General features: G+C 72.2%; 3 protein-coding genes across 3 annotated transcripts in view; all 3 read right to left on the bottom strand.

The window, feature by feature from the left end:
• Positions 1-241, bottom strand: part of TANGO6 (transport and golgi organization 6 homolog) — a 23,477-nt gene extending 23,236 nt beyond the window's left edge. Inside the window, exon 1 of the mRNA XM_026039614.1 lies at positions 5-241. Within this exon, the coding sequence (XP_025895399.1) occupies positions 5-241 (237 nt within the window). The remainder of the gene's footprint in view (positions 1-4) is intronic.
• A 2,084-nt stretch (positions 242-2,325) lies between these two features.
• On the bottom strand, positions 2,326-9,837 carry LOC112947506 (cadherin-1-like). The gene is made up of 16 exons (XM_026039613.1): positions 9,784-9,837; positions 9,579-9,693; positions 6,207-6,424; positions 5,975-6,106; positions 5,621-5,776; positions 5,410-5,554; positions 5,087-5,253; positions 4,662-4,790; positions 4,349-4,534; positions 4,015-4,259; positions 3,780-3,922; positions 3,470-3,694; positions 3,177-3,398; positions 2,979-3,109; positions 2,659-2,802; positions 2,326-2,585 (listed from the first exon to the last, which is right to left on the bottom strand). Exons 1-16 carry the CDS (start codon positions 9,835-9,837, stop codon positions 2,373-2,375), a joined length of 2,625 nt encoding a protein of 874 aa, XP_025895398.1. The 3' UTR covers positions 2,326-2,372.
• Positions 9,838-10,793: 956 nt separating this feature from the next.
• LOC112947505 (B-cadherin-like) lies at positions 10,794-15,471 on the bottom strand. Its single transcript, XM_026039611.1, has 15 exons — positions 15,453-15,471; positions 15,012-15,088; positions 14,800-14,934; positions 14,524-14,679; positions 14,312-14,456; positions 14,061-14,236; positions 13,853-13,981; positions 13,190-13,375; positions 12,871-13,115; positions 12,651-12,793; positions 12,344-12,568; positions 11,691-11,909; positions 11,482-11,615; positions 11,253-11,396; positions 10,794-11,179 (listed from the first exon to the last, which is right to left on the bottom strand). Exons 1-15 carry the CDS (start codon positions 15,469-15,471, stop codon positions 10,967-10,969), a joined length of 2,346 nt encoding a protein of 781 aa, XP_025895396.1. The 3' UTR covers positions 10,794-10,966.
• Between the last annotated feature and the right edge of the window lie 1,757 nt (positions 15,472-17,228).

The following is a 17,228-nucleotide window of genomic DNA, read 5'->3' as shown; positions in this document are numbered from 1 at the left end:
GCACGGCGGCGCGCAGGCCGCGCAGCGCCGCCCAGCCCGGCTCCCGCTGCAGACGCTCCTCCAGCGCCCGCACGTTGCTCCGCAGCGTCTCCGGTGCCCAGGCGCCCTCCTCAGCCTCTTCCTCCTCGTCGTCGTTGTCCCCCGCGGGCCGCCCCAGCAGCAGCTCCAGCGCCTCCACGACGCGCTCCACCGGCACGGCCGCCGCCATGGCGCCGCACGGCGGCCGCGCGGGCGCCGCCATCTTGGCACGGCGCTGACGGAGGGAGGGGCCGCGCCCCGCGCGCCGCCATCTTGGGAGGGGCGGAGTAGCGGGCGGTGCCCGTCGCCATCTTGGGCGCCAGCGCCGGCGCCATTTTGGGAGGGTCGAGCGCGGTCCCGACGCCGCGCGGGGGCGGCCCCGCGGCGCCATGTTGGGGTGCCCGGTTCTACCGGCCCCGTCACTGGATATGGATGGTCCTTCCCCGTGCCCACACTCAGGGGTGCTCGGGGGTTCTCTGGGGATGGGGATGTGCAAACTCTSCCTCCATTGTTTTGTGGGGGTGGCCAGACGACAGCCTTGTGTCATGGGGAGCCATTCYTCCCCATCCTGTTTGGATCATGGTGAACGATTCCCCACCAGTGTTTCTCCCAGCAARCAGAGGCGAGGAGAAGCCCGGATGGGGCAAGGGCCGCCAGGCCTCCATGGTGCCCGGCAGCCGATGGGGCTGCCGTGCAGGGCCACAGAATGGCTGAGGGTGGCAGGGACCTCTAGGGATCATCCAGTCCAATCCCTGCCCCAGCAGGGACACCCAGGGCACGGGGCACCCGGTCACATCCCGGCGGGTTGGGACATCCCCAGAGCAGGAGCCTCCCTGGGCAGCCTGTGCCAGGGCCCTGGCACCCTCACGGGAGGGAAGCTCTTCCTCACAGGGAGCCACTAGAACTTCCCGTGTTTCAGCTGGTCCCCATTACCCMTTGTCCTATCACTGGCCACCATCGAGGAGAGTTCGGCCACATCCTCTTCACCCCCGCCCCAGGTATTTGTGYGTGCTGATCAGATGCCCTCTCGCTCCGGCCCGCCTGAGCAGGCCTGGCCCGCTCAGCCTTTTGCCATGGGGCCGATGGTGCAGTCCCTTGATGAAGGGGAGAGGTGAGGCGAGAACGTGGGGCAGCCACCGGCGCCCGCGCCGCGACGCTGGGCACGTTGCAGAGCTTGGCCACCTTGCAAGGCTCGTGCTGCTTGCGACGCTGCCCCGGCTGTGCTGCTGCGTGCGGCACGGCCCGTGTGTCCTCCCCGGTCTCGGTGCCGCCGCCGGTCCCGCCTGGTGACACGTCTCTTAGTCACAGCCTCGCGCYGCCGCCTGCCCTGTGGGTCTCTTAGTCACCGCGCCGGGCGCGCGGAGGACACCGCAGCGCAGACCCGTCCTCCGGCCGCCGCCTGCGCCTCCTGGGAGGGCGCAGGGCTCCGCTCCATGCACAGTGCCCGCCGCAGGGCACGCATATCCCACCCTCACCTAATATCCTCGCCTAATATCCCACCCAGGCGGCGGGATGAATGAGCCCTTGGCTCTTGCTGGTGGAGACACGGCAAGGACGGGCTGTCCCGCCGCCCCGCTGGGGCCCTGGAGCCGGCATGGCGTGTCAGAGAGCTGAGCTACGCACACACCGAAACGAGCGCGCGGTTTTCTTAAAACAATTTATTCTGTCGATTTTATATAAAAATAGATGATCAAATCAACAGTAGGCTGTTGCTGGCCTCCTAATCCGCATTGACCCCTTTTCCCATAATAAAAAGTACAAAGTCCACTGGCAGCTAAACACGCGGTTCAGAATCGAAGTGAAGCCATTGGGTTGTCATCAACCGCACGAGGATTACGCATYCCACAGCACGGAAGGAAGGCACGTGGCCGCCCGGTACCCGTAAAGCCGGAGCGTGCCGGGATTCCTCCCTGCGAGGCGGCTCTCGGAGCGCCTGCCGTCCCAGCACCACTCCGTGTCCTGCTGGTGAATCCGGCACCTCAAAGGGGGCTGGGGTGGGAGGGCCGGGGGGAAATGTGTGGAGCGAGGCCGGAGCGACGGGCTCCTGCGTCCGGGCCGGGACGACGCCAGGCTGGCACCGGGACACGTCCCAGGGCAGAGCCTGGGGCAAGCAGGGGTTGGGATGGACCCTGGGCCGCACGGGGACCCACACCATGGGGACACCATGAGCACTCCTATGGGCAGCGCCAGGGCGGGAGGCAGGGCGGGAAGCGCCGGTCCCCCTCCCGCCCTGCTCTGCCACCCGGAGCTTTACCGGTGCGGAAGGAGGACGGGGCGTCCCGGGGGGTTTCGGCCGCGGCGGCACCGGCCTGGGTCCGAGGGGGCTGAAATGAGGCGGGCGGCGCCGGGGGGCTCTAGTCGTCGTCCTGGCCGCCGCCGTAGAGCTCGGCCAGCTTCCTGAAGCGGCCGCCCCACTCGTGCAGGTAGTCGTAGTCCTGGTCGCGGTCGGAGGCGGACGAGCCGAGCGAGCTGAGCGAGGCGGCCTCCGAGCCGCTGCCCTCGTAGTCGAAGACGAGCAGCGAGTCGTAGGGGGGGGCCGTGGGGTCCGTGTCGGCCGCCTGCAGGTTCTGGGGGCGCAGAGGGGGCGGTGGGCGCGGGCGGGCGCGGGCGGCGGCGCCGCGGGGCGCGCGGGGCACCCACCTCGTCGATGAAGGTGCCGATCTCGTCGGGGTTGGCGGGACGCGGCCGGTACTGGGGCGCCGCGTTCAGGGGGGGCGCCACGTCGTTGCGGGTGACCTCGGGGCGGGCGTCCAGCCCCCGGTGCAGCTGGCTCAGGTCGTAGTCCTGCGCGGGGACGGCACCNGGGCGCCACGTCGTTGCGGGTGACCTCGGGGCGGGCGTCCAGCCCCCGGTGCAGCTGGCTCAGGTCGTAGTCCTGCGCGGGGACGGCACCGAGCCGGGGGGCAGGTCAGGATCCGGCGCCGCGGGCCGGGAACCCCTGCTCAGCACCCTGTGCCCACCTGGTCCTCCTCGCCGCCGCCCTCCTCGTCGTAGTGATACACGTTGTCCCGCATGTCGTCCTCGGGCGGCAGCAGCGGCTCCTTCACCACCTTCCTCCTCCGGACGAAGAGCAGCAGCAGCAGCAGCAGGACTGCGGCAGCGGGAGCGGGTGAGCGCGGCGCCGGCGCCCGGCCCGCCCGCGGCCGCCCCGTACTCACTGAGCAGCGCCAGGATGCCGCCCAGGATGCCCAGGATGGCGGGGACGCCCAGCCCGCCGGCCACGAACGCTCGCCGCTCGCAGTTCTTGGCRGCGCCCTCGCACTCGCACACCTGGGCCTTCACCAAGGTCACCTGCGCCTTGCCCTGGCTGTCGCTCAGCCGCAGGAAGACGCTGTACTCGCCCGGCTCCAGCTCCTTCACCAGCCTGAGGGCCAGCTGGTCTGCGACGGGAGAGACGGCGCTGGGAGCCCGTCCCGGGCTGCCCCTTCCAGCCCTGCTCCGCGGCACCTACCTTGGCCGGCCATCCTGACGGTCCAGTTGGTTCCTGAGCCGTGCTCCAGCCCCACCTGGAAGGGGTAGGTGTTGGGGGGCAGGTCCTTGTCCACGATGGTCAGCAGCTGCTCCTCGGGCTGCCGGTTGCAGATGTCGAAGAAGCGGGGCTCGGGCATGGGCCCGTTGTCGTTGACGTCCTGCAGCACGAGGAGCAGCGTCCCCGTGCCGGTGGCATCCGGCAGCCCTGCGGTGCCCTGGCGTCAGCGGCGCCGCGGCCGGCACGGCGGCCCCGGTGCCCCGCGTGCGCCCCGCACGCGCCCCACGCCTACCGTTGTCCACGGCCAGCACGATGGCCTTGTAGGTGCTGTTGAGCGCGTGCGCCGACTCGCGGTCCAGGGCCTGTGTGGCCGTGATGATGCCGTTCTCGGGGTCGATGGCCAGCCACCCCGCGGGGTCGCTGCCCATGCGGTACCTGCGGCACACGTGGGCTCAGCGCCGGGACGGGCTCCCGGTGCAGCAGCTCTGGTGCGGGTCCCTGGGGCGCGTTGGGGTCCCCACACTCACGTGATTTTCTGCCTCTGTTGCTTGTCGGGGTCCTGCGCCGTGTAGGACGCGACCTCCTGCCCCACGGGCAAATCCTCTGGCACCTCCACCCTCTTGATGGGCGGCACGAAGACGGGCGCTTCGTTCATGTCCCTGACTATGACCAGCACGCTGGCCGTGGACGTGGGGAGCGACACGGTCAGGGGCACTTCATTCTCCACCCCTACCACGAGCTCGTACCGGTTCTTCAACTCGTAATCCAGGCCCTGGGCGGGAGGAGAGAAGCCCCGGGGTCACCCCGGCTCCCGCAGGGAGGACACCCGTCCCAGTCGTGGTGTCGCCCACCACCACCCACCTTGGCCGTCTTGAGGATGCCGTTGTTGGTCTTGGGGTCGGTGCTGATGCTGAAGTCGCCGTTGGGGTCCCCGCTCCTGATGTGGTAGACGGCTCTCCAGGCAGGGGAGCCGTGCACGTCCGCGTCCCTCACGGTGAGGCGGGCCACCACCGCCCCAACCTGGTTCTCCTCCACTGTCCCCTCATACTGCAAGAGAGGAGACAGGCCCAGTGCCCCGCGTGGTCCCGGCTGCCCATGGTGGTGCCGTTTGTGCCCCACGGCCCGGGCAGTGGGGTGCCCCGYGGGAGCGAGCGTGGCTAGAGGAGCCAGGTACCATGTTGGGGTCGAAGATGGGGGTGTTGTCGTTGGCGTCGGTCACTTCGATGATGGCCGTAGCCGTGTTGGTCAGGCCCTTGCCCTCCTGATCGGCTGCCTGGATGATCAGGGTGTAGTTGGGAGTGCTCTGCAAGGCAAACGCGGTGCTGAGGGCAGCGCCGGGGCCAGCCTGTCCGCACAGCCCCCTCGGGCCACCCTCTTCTGTCCACGGCCATCCCCACCATCACGGGGTCCCTTGGCCGGGCCCCTCTGCAACGTGGCCAGCTGCGCTCAGGGCCACCAACGCCCCCAAGGCAGGGATGGCCACGCAGCGGTGGCAGGTCCCCACACGGACGGACGCGAGGGCTCTGGTGTCCCCAGCTCCGYGCGGCCAACGCCGGTGCGGCCCTGGGCACGCTGCGYGGGGCCGGCGGCGGCGCCCACCTCCCTGTCCAGCCCGGTGGCGATGACGCTGATAACGCCCTTCACGGGGTCGATGGTGAACATCTGGTGCGGCGGCTCCTGGCTGAGGATGGAGTAGTGCACGATGCCGTTGTCCGCGTTGATGCTGTCGTCCGCGTCCGTGGCGTTCACCGTCATCACGGAGGTGCCTGGGCGCAGGGATGAGCAGGAGGGCTTTCATGTGCGGGGCAAAGGCTGCTGGTGCTGTGCTCAGCTCTGCCCATGTCCCCACGTCCTGCCCACGTCCCCATGTCCTGCCCATGTGCCCATGTCCTGCCCAGGACCCCRGCGGGCAGCCCCCGTACCTGGCTTGGCGCCCTCCTCGATGTAGCCGATGAAGACCTGCTTGACGAACACGGGCCGGTTGTCGTTCTGGTCGGTCACGGTGATGATGATCTCCATGGGGTCCTCCACGGGCTGCCCGTTGGCCGACACGGCGTGGGAGAAGAGCTGCGGGGCGCGTGGTCAGAGTGGCACGGGGACGCGGCCCCGYGGCCGCCCCGGCGCCCGGCTCACCACGTATCTGCTGATCTCCTCCCTGTCCAGCGRCTTCGTCACCTTCAGCCACCCCGTCTCCCGCTCGATGGTGAAGACGCCCACGGGGGGGGTGTCCGCCCCCTGCCCCGTGATGCTGTAGAAAACCTTGSTCTCCTTGTCCTTGTTGGACTTGATCTGGAGGGCGGTGGAAGGGCTGGTTGGGGTCCCTGCCCCAGGACGCTGCCCCGTGCGGAGCGGCTCCGGGGTCCCGGGGCCTTGGGGACGCCCTCAGCCTCGCGCCACGGCCAGGAYGGAGCAGCAGCTTCCCCGGCAGCCCAGCCCGGTGTCCCGCATGGCCGGAGCCGTCGCGGCGCGCCAGGAGGTGCCACCTACCTGCACGAGGTTCTTGGGGAAGGGCCCGCGCTCGTTCTCCGGGCAGTTGATGGGCGGGATGACCCAGTCCCTCTTCTGCCTCCGGAGGCCGTGGCCGGGCTCAGGGAAGAGCAGCACGGCGGGCGCCGCGTCCTGCAGGGCGGGCAGCTCGTCGGGGGCCGCGGTGCACGGGGCAGAGCCGCCGCACGCCCGTCACCGCGGGCGGCACGGGGAGTGCGCGCGGGTGCCTTACCGGAGCCTGCCGCCGCCGCTGCCCGCGCGCGCCCACGGTGACGCGGGCCGAGTGCCGGCCGCCCGCCGCGTCCCAGRCGTGCACGGAGAAGGTGACGTGGCGCCCGTGGAGCTGCAGCGGCCGCTTCGCCACGATGACGCCGTCCACGCGCACCCGGAAGCGCGAGTCGTCCGCCAGGATGGGCGCGCGCCGCGGCCCGGCGCACTCTGCGAAGGTCACTGCGGAGGGACAGCGGCTGAGCGGGGCTGGCAGCGCGCGGGGCGCGGAGCGGCCCCACGCATGGCGCATCCCCACCGTGTGACACCTTGAATGGCACATCCTTGTGTGTGGCACGCTGCATGGCACAGCCCCGCATACAGCACGTCCCCAGTGTGTGACACCTTGAGCGGCATGTCCCTGCGTGTGGCACCCTACATGGTGCATCCTTGTGCGTGGGACATCCCTGTGCACGGCACGTCTTCAATATGTGACACCCTGCATGTCACGCATCCCTGTGCATGGCCCATCTGCAGCGTGCAACAGCCTGCACGCACATCCCCAACATGAGCCACCTTAAACAGCACATCCCTGCCGTGTGATACCCTGCATGGTGCATCCCTGTGCATGGCACATCCCTGTGCATGGCATATCCCTGTGCATGGCACATCCCTGTGCGTGGCACATCCCTGTGCGTGGCACATCCCTGCCGTGCAACACCCTGCACAGCACGTCCCCGTGCGCAGCAGACCCTGTGGCGCAGCACCAAGCGCGGCGCATTCCCGGCACAGCCGCAGCGCGGGCGCAGGGTGCCGTGTCCCTGGCCGCGGGCAGAGGGAGCTGCTGCTGCGGCTCCTTTTCAAATGAAAACAAGGGCAGGTTCCTGGCACCTGCGCTGGCACCAGCCACGACGGCCGTGCCAGCACCGCRGGGCTGGGCCGTGGCTGCTGGGGACTGCATGGGGCCCCTTTGCAGCGGGGACAGCCAGGGCCACGTCACCCTGCCCGGGGGGGACAGCAGAGGGGCAGGCAGGGAGMGGGGTCTCCATGGGGACACCCGACGCCCCTGTGGCCCCCATGCTGGCAGTGCCAGGTAGGGCGCTGGCCACAGCGCGCTGGACTCCGCGCCGCAGGGCGCCCGCCCTGCACCCTGGCCGCGCTCCCGTCACGTGCGCGTGGCCGCGGCACCCAAACAAGCGCCCTTTGTGTGGCCACAGCCCCGCAGCGCCGCGGCCCCGCAGCACCCGTCCCGCCGGCACAGCCACCCCAGCCGCCCGGCAGCCCAGGAATGCAGCGGCACGGAGGCGCCAGCGACGGCGGGGACAGGGCTGGGCAGGGCTCGGGGACAGGGCAGCAGCGCTCGGCGCTGCTCGGCACCGACCCTGCACTGCCTGCGTGCAGCGAGGGCACGGCCCTCAGCACCGCAGCGCCTGCGTGCAGCGAGCGTGCAGTGCTCAGCACCGACCCTGCACTGCCTGTGTGCAGCGAGGGCACGGCCCCCAGCACTGCAGCGCCTGCGTGCAGCGAGCGTGCAGTGCTCAGCACCGCACTGCCTACGTGCAGGAAACGCGGAAGTGCATAGCAATCAGCACCTGGTCTTGCAGCGCCTGCGTGCAGCGAGCACGTAGTGCTCAGCACCACACTGCCTGCATGTGATGAGCGCACAGTGCTCAGCACCACACTGCTTACATACAATGAGCACACAGTGCTCAGCCCCACACCGCCTGCATGCAGCGAGCGCCCAGTGCTCAGCACCCACGTCCTGGCGGCGCAGCAGCCGGCTGGGAGCGCTCGGTGTGCCTGGCCCCTTCCCCCAGCCCCGTGCACAACCTGTTTTTCCAGCTCCGGCTGCGAGAAAACTCCCTGGCAGCCCAATCGCCRCCGGGCCCTGGGGCCAGCGGGACCTGCCCCGGCAGCACCGCGCGCCCCGGCCTCCCGGGTGGGGGTCGCGCCGGGGGGCTCCGGCACAGGGGCACGAGCACTGGAGCAAAGCCCGGTGCTCTCCCCTGTGCCCGGCTCCCCACGCTGTGCCCACCGCTCCCGGCCGTCGGGGTGACCAAACTCTCCCAAACAGCCGCCCGGGCCAYGGGGGCTGCATGGGGACACAGGCACTGCAGGCACGGGCACCGTGGGGGCCGCTGCCGCCCGCGCCGCGGTTGCGCAAGGCTGGCGCACACTGCCCAGAGCCGCCTGCGCCCACTGACGTCACCCCGAGTTTCGCCCTGACTTCAGACTTTCGAGGCTTCGCCYGCGCGGGGCTGAGTCAGGAGCGGGCGCAGCCGGGAGCGCCGCAGACACGGGGGCGGCTCCGGGGCACCGGCACCGGCCCCGWCACAGCCGCGCGCACCGGGCAGCCGGCGCCGTGGGAAAGCGCTGGGGGAGGCCACGAGCCAAGGCCACCGCSSCCCCAGCGCAGGTGTTCACCGGCCGCACCGATATGGGCCTGTCCAAGGGAAAACACAGGGCTTGGGAATCGCAGGGCTCGGGAATCACAAAGCTCGRGAATCGCAGAGGAGGTGGGAGCCGCAGCGGCGCTGGGTGCGCGGCACCCTGGAGCTCTGCTCCGCGCCGGTCCCAGTGAGCGGGGCCTTTCCGGCCGGGCACGGCGCCAGCCGGGCAGGGCAGCCCAGGGCCATGTGGCCGGACGTCRCCCTGGCACCGCCGTCCAGGCCAGCGCTTCGTTAATCATCAGCCACAAAGCTAACGAGCGCGGTGCGTGCGAGGCGCCGCGCGGGGGCCGCTGCCCGAGGGCCCCCGGCGCCCACACTGCCCCGACGGGTCTTTCCCGTTGGGAAGGCGACGGTGCCGCCCCCGCGGAGGCCCGCGGAGCCCGCGGGACCCCCGGCGAGTCCCGGCACGTCGGCCGCCCCGGCGCGGCCCCCGCCCAGGCCTGCACGTCCCGACAGGCCCGCGGCGCCTGCGCGGCGCCCGCCGCACCCTGCGCTGCGCCATGGCCAGCGCGCCGTCCCCAGTGCGCCGTCCCCAGCGCTCCGTCCCCAGCGCTCCGTTCCCAGCGCTGCATCCCCAAAGCCGCACGGGACCACCGGGCAAGCGGCCGGACACGCAGCCACGGCTCCGTCTCCGGCGCCACTGCAGAGCCGGGCGCAGCCGCCATCAGCGCCGCACCCAAACGCGCAGCCACAGCTCCGTGCCCATCGTCCCCACCGGAGCCGCGCACCCAGACTGTCCATGGGGCTGTGACTCCTTGTCTGCCCCCCCGGAGCCGCGCACCTGGCCCATCTGTGGGGCTGTGACTCCCTGCCTGTCCCCCGCTCAGAGCCGCACACCCAGCCTGTCCATGGGGCCGTGACTCCCTGTCTATCCCACCTCAGAACCGCACACCCAGCCCGTCACAGCTCCGCGCCCCTCGGCATCGATTCCTTGTCCCCGTCCTTACCTCTGCCCAGCGCTCTGCCCGCCTCCACGCTGCCCAGCGGCACAACCAGGGTGAAGGTGTCGGCGGTGAAGCYGGGCTGGCAGCGCCCGGCCTCGTCGCACCGCCGCGTCCCAGCCTGCGCCACGGAGAGAGCGTCAGCGCCGGCCCCGGGGCCCCTCCAGCCCGTCCCGTCCATCCCATCCCTTCCGTGCCCCCCAGCCCTCACCTGGAGCAGCAGCAGGAGGCTCAGCAGGGCCGGGCAGCCCCTCGGCAGCCCCATCGGTGGAGCAGGGGGTCGGGGAGCCGGGTCGCGGGGCTGGCGGGATGCACACCCGCTGGCTGCAGTGCCGGGAGCGGAGCGGTGCCGGTGCCGGAGCGGTGCCGGTGCTGGGGCGCTGGTGCCGGGGCGCTGCCGCCGGAGCCGCAGGTGGATCGGTGCCGCCCGCCCCGTCCCGGCCCGTCCCGCCCCGCAGGTGCCGTCCCCGAGGGAGGCGGTGCCGGCCCGGCCCGGCCCCCGCTCCGTGCGCGGCGCTGCGCCCCGCGCCGGCCCCCAGGGCTCCCCGGGGGGTCCCCGCCGGGGCCTGGGGGCTCAGGGAGGTCGGGCCGGTTTGCAGGCGCCCAGGGAAGGGCTGGGGGCTCCTCCTCAAGGTCCTGGGGGGCTTCAGGAGGCCCCAGGGCGCSTGGGGGCTCTGCAAGGTCGAGGGTGCCCGGGAGGCTGGTGGGGGCGCAGGGCAGCCCTGGCTGCCTTGGGGGCAGCAGGACAAGCCTGAGGGGGCTTGGGAGGGGTCCAAGGATGTCCTGGGATGGGCCCAGCTGCAGAGGCCCTGGTGGGGGTCTAGGGATGCACCAGGAAATGCAGGGATGTCCCAGCAGCTCCGTGGGACCCGGGGAAGGCAGAGGGGCCAGGACAGGTAGAGGGGCCAGGACAGGTTGCAGTGACTGGGCGCCCCAGGCAGGTGCTGGGCACAGCCTGGGCCGGTGCCCCCCCCGGGCAGCCCCCAGAGCCGCAGCCACCCCCGCTGCTGCAGCAGGAGGAGCCACCTGGGCCCGTGGTGCCAACGGGGACCCCGGGGAACCCGGCGGGGAGCAGAGGGGCGGCTGATGCCGCAGCTCCCCCCTTTCCAGGGAGCTGGGGCCAAAGTCCAGGCAGGGCCGAGCAAACAGCGGGCAGGGAAAGCAAAGAGCAGTGCTGGGCACACGGAGCCACCGCACACCGGGGGGGTCTAAAAAAACATCCTTTATTTAAAACATCCCCACAACCCATCACCCCAGAGCTACCTCTGCACTACRCTGCTTCTTATCCGTTAAAAACAAAAGGGAGGAAAATGGGGGGAGAAGCAAGGACACTTGATGGGGGGCABGGGGGGCAGCCCCAGCCCCAAGGCACGGGGAGGGGGCGCCGGGGGGCTCTAGTCGTCGTCCTGGCCGCCGCCGTAGAGCTCGGCCAGCTTCCTGAAGCGGCCGCCCCACTCGTGCAGGTAGTCGTAGTCCTGGTCGCGGTCGGAGGCGGACGAGCCGAGCGAGCTGAGCGAGGCGGCCTCCGAGCCGCTGCCCTCGTAGTCGAAGACGAGCAGCGAGTCGTAGGGGGGGGCCGTGGGGTCCGTGTCGGCCGCCTGCAGGTTCTGGGGGCGCAGAGGGGGCGGTGGGCGCGGGCGGGCGCGGGCGGCGGCGCCGCGGGGCGCGCGGGGCACCCACCTCGTCGATGAAGGTGCCGATCTCGTCGGGGTTGGCGGGACGCGGCCGGTACTGGGGCGCCGCGTTCAGGGGGGGCGCCACGTCGTTGCGGGTGACCTCGGGGCGGGCGTCCAGCCCCCGGTGCAGCTGGCTCAGGTCGTAGTCCTGCGCGGGGACGGCACCGAGCCGGGGGGCAGGTCAGGATCCAGYGCCGCGGGCCSGGAACCCCTGCTCAGCACCCTGTGCCCACCTGGTCCTCCTCGCCGCCGCCCTCCTCGCCGTAGTAGAAGATGTTGTCCCGGGTGTCGTCCTCGGGCAGCAGCAGCGGCTCCTTGGCCGCCCTCCTCCTCCTCCGGACGAGCAGCAGCAGCAGCAGCAGCAGCACTGGGGGCAGGAGCGGGTGAGCGGCGCCCTGACCCCGCTCCGGGTCCCTGTGCCCCCCGTGTCCCCGGCACTCACGCAGGAAGGCGAGGACGGCGCCCAGCGCGGCCAGCAGCAGGGGCATGGTGGCGGTGGCGGGCAGCGGTGCGGCGGCGCAGCGCTCCGCGTGCCCCTCGCACGCGCACACCTGCGCCGCCACCACCGTGAGCTGCTCCTTGCCCTGCGCGTCCACCAGCCGCAGGTAGACGCTGTACAGGGCCTGCTCCAGCGGCGCCGTCAGCCGCAGCGTCACCGTGTCTGCGCGAGAGGCTGTCAGGCCCCGCCGGGCACCGGCTGCATCCCCAGGCACCGGCCAGCAGCCCCTTAGATGCATCTGCAGCCCCACATTGCACTGGCTACGGGCACCCACGTGCATCCCCAGGCTCCTGCTAGCAGACCACAGAGGCAGCTGCAGCCCCACGCTGCAGCGGCTGCAGCACCCACGTGCATGCCCAGGCTCCAGGTAATGGCCCCCTTAGGCGCATCAAGCAGCCCCACGCTGCACCGTCTCTGGGCTGCACCAGGTAACGGCACCCTAAGGACATGCCCAGCCGCATGCAGCGCTGACTCCCGGTGCCCCCGCGCATCCTCGGGCCTCAGCTAACACCCCCTCACTGMATCCCCAGCCCCGGGCACCGGTTAAGGGCCCCCATCCCCACCCATCACCAGCTAAGGGMCCCGTCCGCGCTCACCGTCGCTGCCGACCTCGGCGGCCCAGCTCTGCGCCGAGCCGTGGGCCAGCTCGGCGTGGAAGGGCGCCGTGTTGGGCGGCAGGTCGCGGTCCACGATGGCCAGGACCTGGGGCTGGGGGCTGCGGTTGCAGACGACGATGGCGCGGGGCTCGGGCTCGGGGCCGTGGTCGTTGACGTCGAGCAGGGTGAGCAGCAAGGTGCCAGTGCCCGTGGCCGGCGGCGCTCCTACCAGAGGGGCAGCAATGTTGGGGGGCCTGTGGGGACCCCCCCCTTGCTGGCACGCGAGCCGCGGGACCGCGGTCCTCACCATTGTCCACGGCCAGCAGCACGGCCGCGTAGGTGCTGTTCCTGGCGAAGGGCGACTCGCGATCGAGCGGGGCGCGCGTCGTCACCAGCCCGCTGTCYGGCTGCACCGCCAGCCACCCCGCCGGGTCGTTGGCCAGCAGGTACCTGCGTGGGGAGGCGGCAGCGTTGAGGGGGACACGGGCGCTGGGGCCGGACCYCCCGCTGCCCCCCGCTCGGCTCACGTGACGCTCTGGGCCTGCGCGCGGTCGGGGTCGCGYGCGCTGCAGGTGCCGATGCTGTGTCCCAGCGGCACATCCTCGGCCACCCGCGCCAGCCGCAGCGGCGGCTCGAAGGCGGGCGCCTCGTTGACGTCCTCCACGCTGACCGTCACCGTGGCCGTGGCCGTGGGCAGCCGCAGGGCGAAGGGCGCCTCGTTGGCCACCRCCACCAGCAGCACGAACTGCTCCTGGGCCTCGTAGTCCAGCCCCTGAGGGGGGGACATCTCTGTGAGCGGGTGCCAGGTTAGGGGGRACGTGGAGAGCCCCCCGACCGTGCACGCACCTGGGCAGTGCGCAGGACGCCCTCGTTGCTGCCAGGGTCGGTGGTGATGGAGAAGGCGCCGCCGTYGTCACCGCGCACGATGGAGTAGACGGCGCGCCACGCCGGCGTGCCCGGCTCGTCCAGGTCCGTCACGGCCAGCCGCGCCACCTCCCGCCCGGCGGCGTTCTCCGGCACGGCCGCCGCGTACTGCGGGGACAGCGCTGAGCGCCCGCCCGCCACCACGGCCCGTCCRCGCGCGGAGCCGGCGCTGCCGCAGCCTGCACGAGCCTCGTGCCCCCCGGCACCGTCCTGCTCCAGCCTGGGCGCCCCTGCGCAGGACGGTCACTGCCGTGCGCGAGGCCGCTGGACCCGTGCACGAGCCTGGTGACACTGTGCACAGAGCAGTGCACTGCCGTGCACGGGGCGACTCGACCCACGCACAGGGCCAGTCAACCCCTGCATAAGCCCRGTGCGGCCGTGCAAGAGGCTGCCCACCACCACGTACAGAAACCATCACCACCCCGCACGAGCCTGGTGCCACCGTGCACGGGGCCGATCACTGCCATGCACGGGGCTGCTCAACCCATGTGCGAGTCTGGGGCTGCCATGCACGGGGACAAGCCCCGCTATGCACGGGGATGAACCCCATCACGCACGSGGATGGTGCCCTGTCCCCAGCGTTACCGTTTTGGGCTCAAACTCGGGGGCATTGTCATTGACATCGGTGACATCGATGACGGCCAGCGCGGTGGCGGTGAGCCCCTGGCCGTCCAGGTCGGCCGCCTGCATGGTCAGCGTGTACTGCCGCACGCGCTGCAAGGGGACACACACCGTGAGGACACCCGCGCAAGGGGGACGGACACCCCTGCCCCGCGGCCGCCCCCGCGCCCACCTCGCGGTCCAGCCCGCTGGCGATGACGCTGATGGTGCCYGTGGCGCGGTTGATGGTGAACATCTGCGCGTGGGGCTGGCGCGGCTCCTGGCCCAGCAGGGAGTAGGCGATGACGCCGTTGTAGCTCTCGACGCTGTCGTCGGCGTCCGTGGCGTTCACCTGCATCACGGCGGTGCCTGCAGGGACGTGCGGCCACGTCGGTGCCAGGGACAGTCACCTGTGGTCCCCAGGGCGCCGCAGCCCGCCCCTACCTGGCAAAGCCCCCTCAGGCACGGAGCCCCTGAACACCTCGTGGGCGAACACGGGCCGGTTGTCGTTCTGGTCGGTCACCGTCACGATGATCTCCATGGGCTCCTCCACGGGCTCCCCATTCTCCGACACGGCGTGGGAGAAAAGCTGCGGGTGGAAGGGCTGAGCGGCGCCTGCCCGCCAGGCGCCCGGCGTCCCCCCCGCTGCCACCTACGTGGTACTTGTCCATGTGCTCGCGGTCCAGCGGCTGCGTCACCTTCATCCAGCCCGTCTCCTTCTCGATGGTGAAGACGCCCTCGGGGGGGGTGTCTGCCCCCTGCCCCGTGATGCTGTAGAAGATCTTGGACTCCCTGTCCCGGTTGGATTTGATCTGGGGGGGGGGGAAGATACAGCCCTGACGCAGGGGTGATGGGCACGGCCGGCACCTTGCTGTGCCCTTGATGCACGTGGCGCTACCCAAGCATCGAGACCCAAATGGACACGTCCGCACCTGGACCATTTTTTTGGGGAAGGGCCCCCTCTCATTTTCAGGAACCTTGATGGGAGGGATCACCCAGTCCCTCTTCCGCCTCCGCAGGGGTGCGTGGGGGCCGCCGGGTGCTGGCCCGGGTGCTGCAGCAGCCTCCTGCGGGGAAGGGACAGGATGAGGCGCAGGGTGCGCGGGCACCGCGCGGGGCAGGGCCCCGAGGGCCGGGGCKCTACCTGCGGGTGTCCTGACACCAGCGGCCCCTCCACGGGCACCCAGAGCTCCTCTGCCGTGCGCTGGTCTCCGAAATCCCCTGCAAGACAGCACGGTCGGTCCCAGTGGACACCTTGGAGCAGGATGTGACCCCTGCACTGCAGTCAGGCCCCGGATCACAGGGACCTGGAGCTCCGGGGTTGCTCCGGAGCGGCTCCCTCGGCCCAAGGMCGGCTCCTCGCGCTGCCACGCGCTCGGCCCCCGGCCAGCCCTGCGAGCCTCGTGATCCGCATTAGAGCTGGCCCGGCTGCGGCACGCGGGGAGGGAGGAGGCGGCTTCCAGCCGGGAGCTGCCCCGAGCCCCCGCGGGGCGGCCGCCGCGGCGCCGCGCTCCGGCGCCCAGCAGGATTTCCCAGTGATGGGAACTCCCAGGAGCAGCCCTGCTCCCAGCCCTCCACGTCTCGCCCTGGGGCACCCGCTGCATCGTCCGCGCGGCACCGGATGCGTCTGCTCCCCTCACACCCCGGCAGCCTGCGGGATTAGGGGATTAGCTTCCATAATGCGGCTCCGTCGGCCGCTCGGAGGTGCCGCCGGGCGCCAAGGCCATGGGAGGCTGCGCAACACGCTGAGCCCGGCCCCGCTCTGGAGGCCCCGCGTGAGGCCGCAGGGCACCCCGGGGACAGCTCTGGTGCCGGGGGCAGAGCCAACAGGCTCTCCCTGCCTGGCAGGGGCAATAAGGACAGATGATGGCGGCGGCGTCACGGGGCCAGGCCTCGGTCCCCGTGTGCGCGGTGCCCTGCTCTGCAGGGGCAAGTACTGCCGCGGGGAGCTGCCCCTCACCCCGGGCGCTGCTGCAGGGGGCTGGGCAGCAGGGCCAGCGCTGTACCCCATAGCCACCGTGCACGGCCAGCCCCTGGGGCCAGCCCCCCTGCAGCCCCCCAGGGCTGCAGCACTTGGCTCCTGCCGCTCATGGCCAGGCTGGCCAGGGTGAGGCTGCACCCCGGCCCAACGCAGCTCTTGCTGTGGAGCTTCTGGCGCCCGCAGCCATTAAGCTGGCACGGGCGGCCAGGCAGCCGTCCCCACGGGAGGCCCCGAGCGGGCAGCCCGTGCCATGTCCCGCCAGCGGCGGCTCCCACGCTTGCGGCAGCGGCTGCGCCTGGGCCTGGTCTCCCTTGCAGCGAGGGCACCCACCCTGCAGCGCTGCACGGCCCGGCACCCCCCCTGCCCGTGGGCTGTGGGCGCCCCAGGGCCCTGGGCCAGGCTGGAGCGGAGGCTGCGGCGCCGGGATGAGCCGGCTCCGGAGCCCCGAGGCGAGGCCAGGCTGAGGGACTTGGTCCTGGGGCAGGGCCGCCCCACCGCCCCGGGCCCTGGTCGAGATCAGCCCCACAGCGAGGAGAGGGGCGGGTGGACTGGGAGCACAAGAGGCTGGGAAGGGCCGAGCCCCCGGCCCAGCCCCCACCCGGGGGGCAGAGCCGGCCCCTCCCCAGCGCGGGGCCGCCCGGGGGCGCAGCGTGGCCCGGAGACCGGGAAGCGCCGACCCCGGTCCGGTCCCGCACCGGGGGCGCAAACCGSCCCCCCAGCCTGGCCCGGCACCCGGGGGACCCCAGCCCGGCCACGGCCGAGCTCCATCCCCGGGAGATGCCGCAGCGAGACCCCCGGGCACGGAAAGAGCCTCCCGGGACCCGGTCTGGGGCGGTCCCCGGCCCCCCAGGAGCAGCCGCGCTCCGGAGCAAGGCGACAGATTTCGCCTCCCCGGGGCAACCGGTGCCCGCTGGGGGTATCGCCCCCGTTCCCCCCGATGCCCCCCGGGGCGGCCGCCCCTGCCCCCGCTTGGGGCCGCACTCACCTGTGCGCGGGGGAGCACCGGGGGGAGCACCGGGGGCAGCGGCGAGCGCGGCGGCGGCCGGTAGCAGCGGCAGCAGGAGGAGCAGGCGCGGGCCGAGCCCGCCGCGCGGCCCCCGCATGGCCCGTCCGCCGCCGCCGGGCCCGGCTCTGCGCTGCGCCGCCCCGTCCCGCCCCGCCGCCTTTAACGCGCCGCTCCAGGTGAGGCCGCCGCGGGCAGGTACCGCCCCGGCCCGCCCCGCCGCCCGCCCCGAGCACCGCGGCGGCCCCGCGGGCCCCTCGGGCTGCGCCGCCCCGCTCATCACGGGGCCGGGGGCGCCCGGTGGGCGCAGCCCCCCCCCCAGCCCCGGCGGCTCTCAGGGCTGCGTTTGGGCCCCGTCGGGCTCCGGTGCCGCGGGC

The sequence above is a fragment of the Nothoprocta perdicaria genome, unplaced genomic scaffold, assembly GCF_003342845.1.
Source record: "Nothoprocta perdicaria isolate Ctin4 unplaced genomic scaffold, notPer1 scaffold_234, whole genome shotgun sequence".
Classification (NCBI taxonomy): domain Eukaryota; kingdom Metazoa; phylum Chordata; class Aves; order Tinamiformes; family Tinamidae; genus Nothoprocta; species Nothoprocta perdicaria.
The sequence above is the reverse complement of the archived record's forward strand: the minus strand, read 5'-3'. Positions and strand labels throughout refer to the sequence as shown.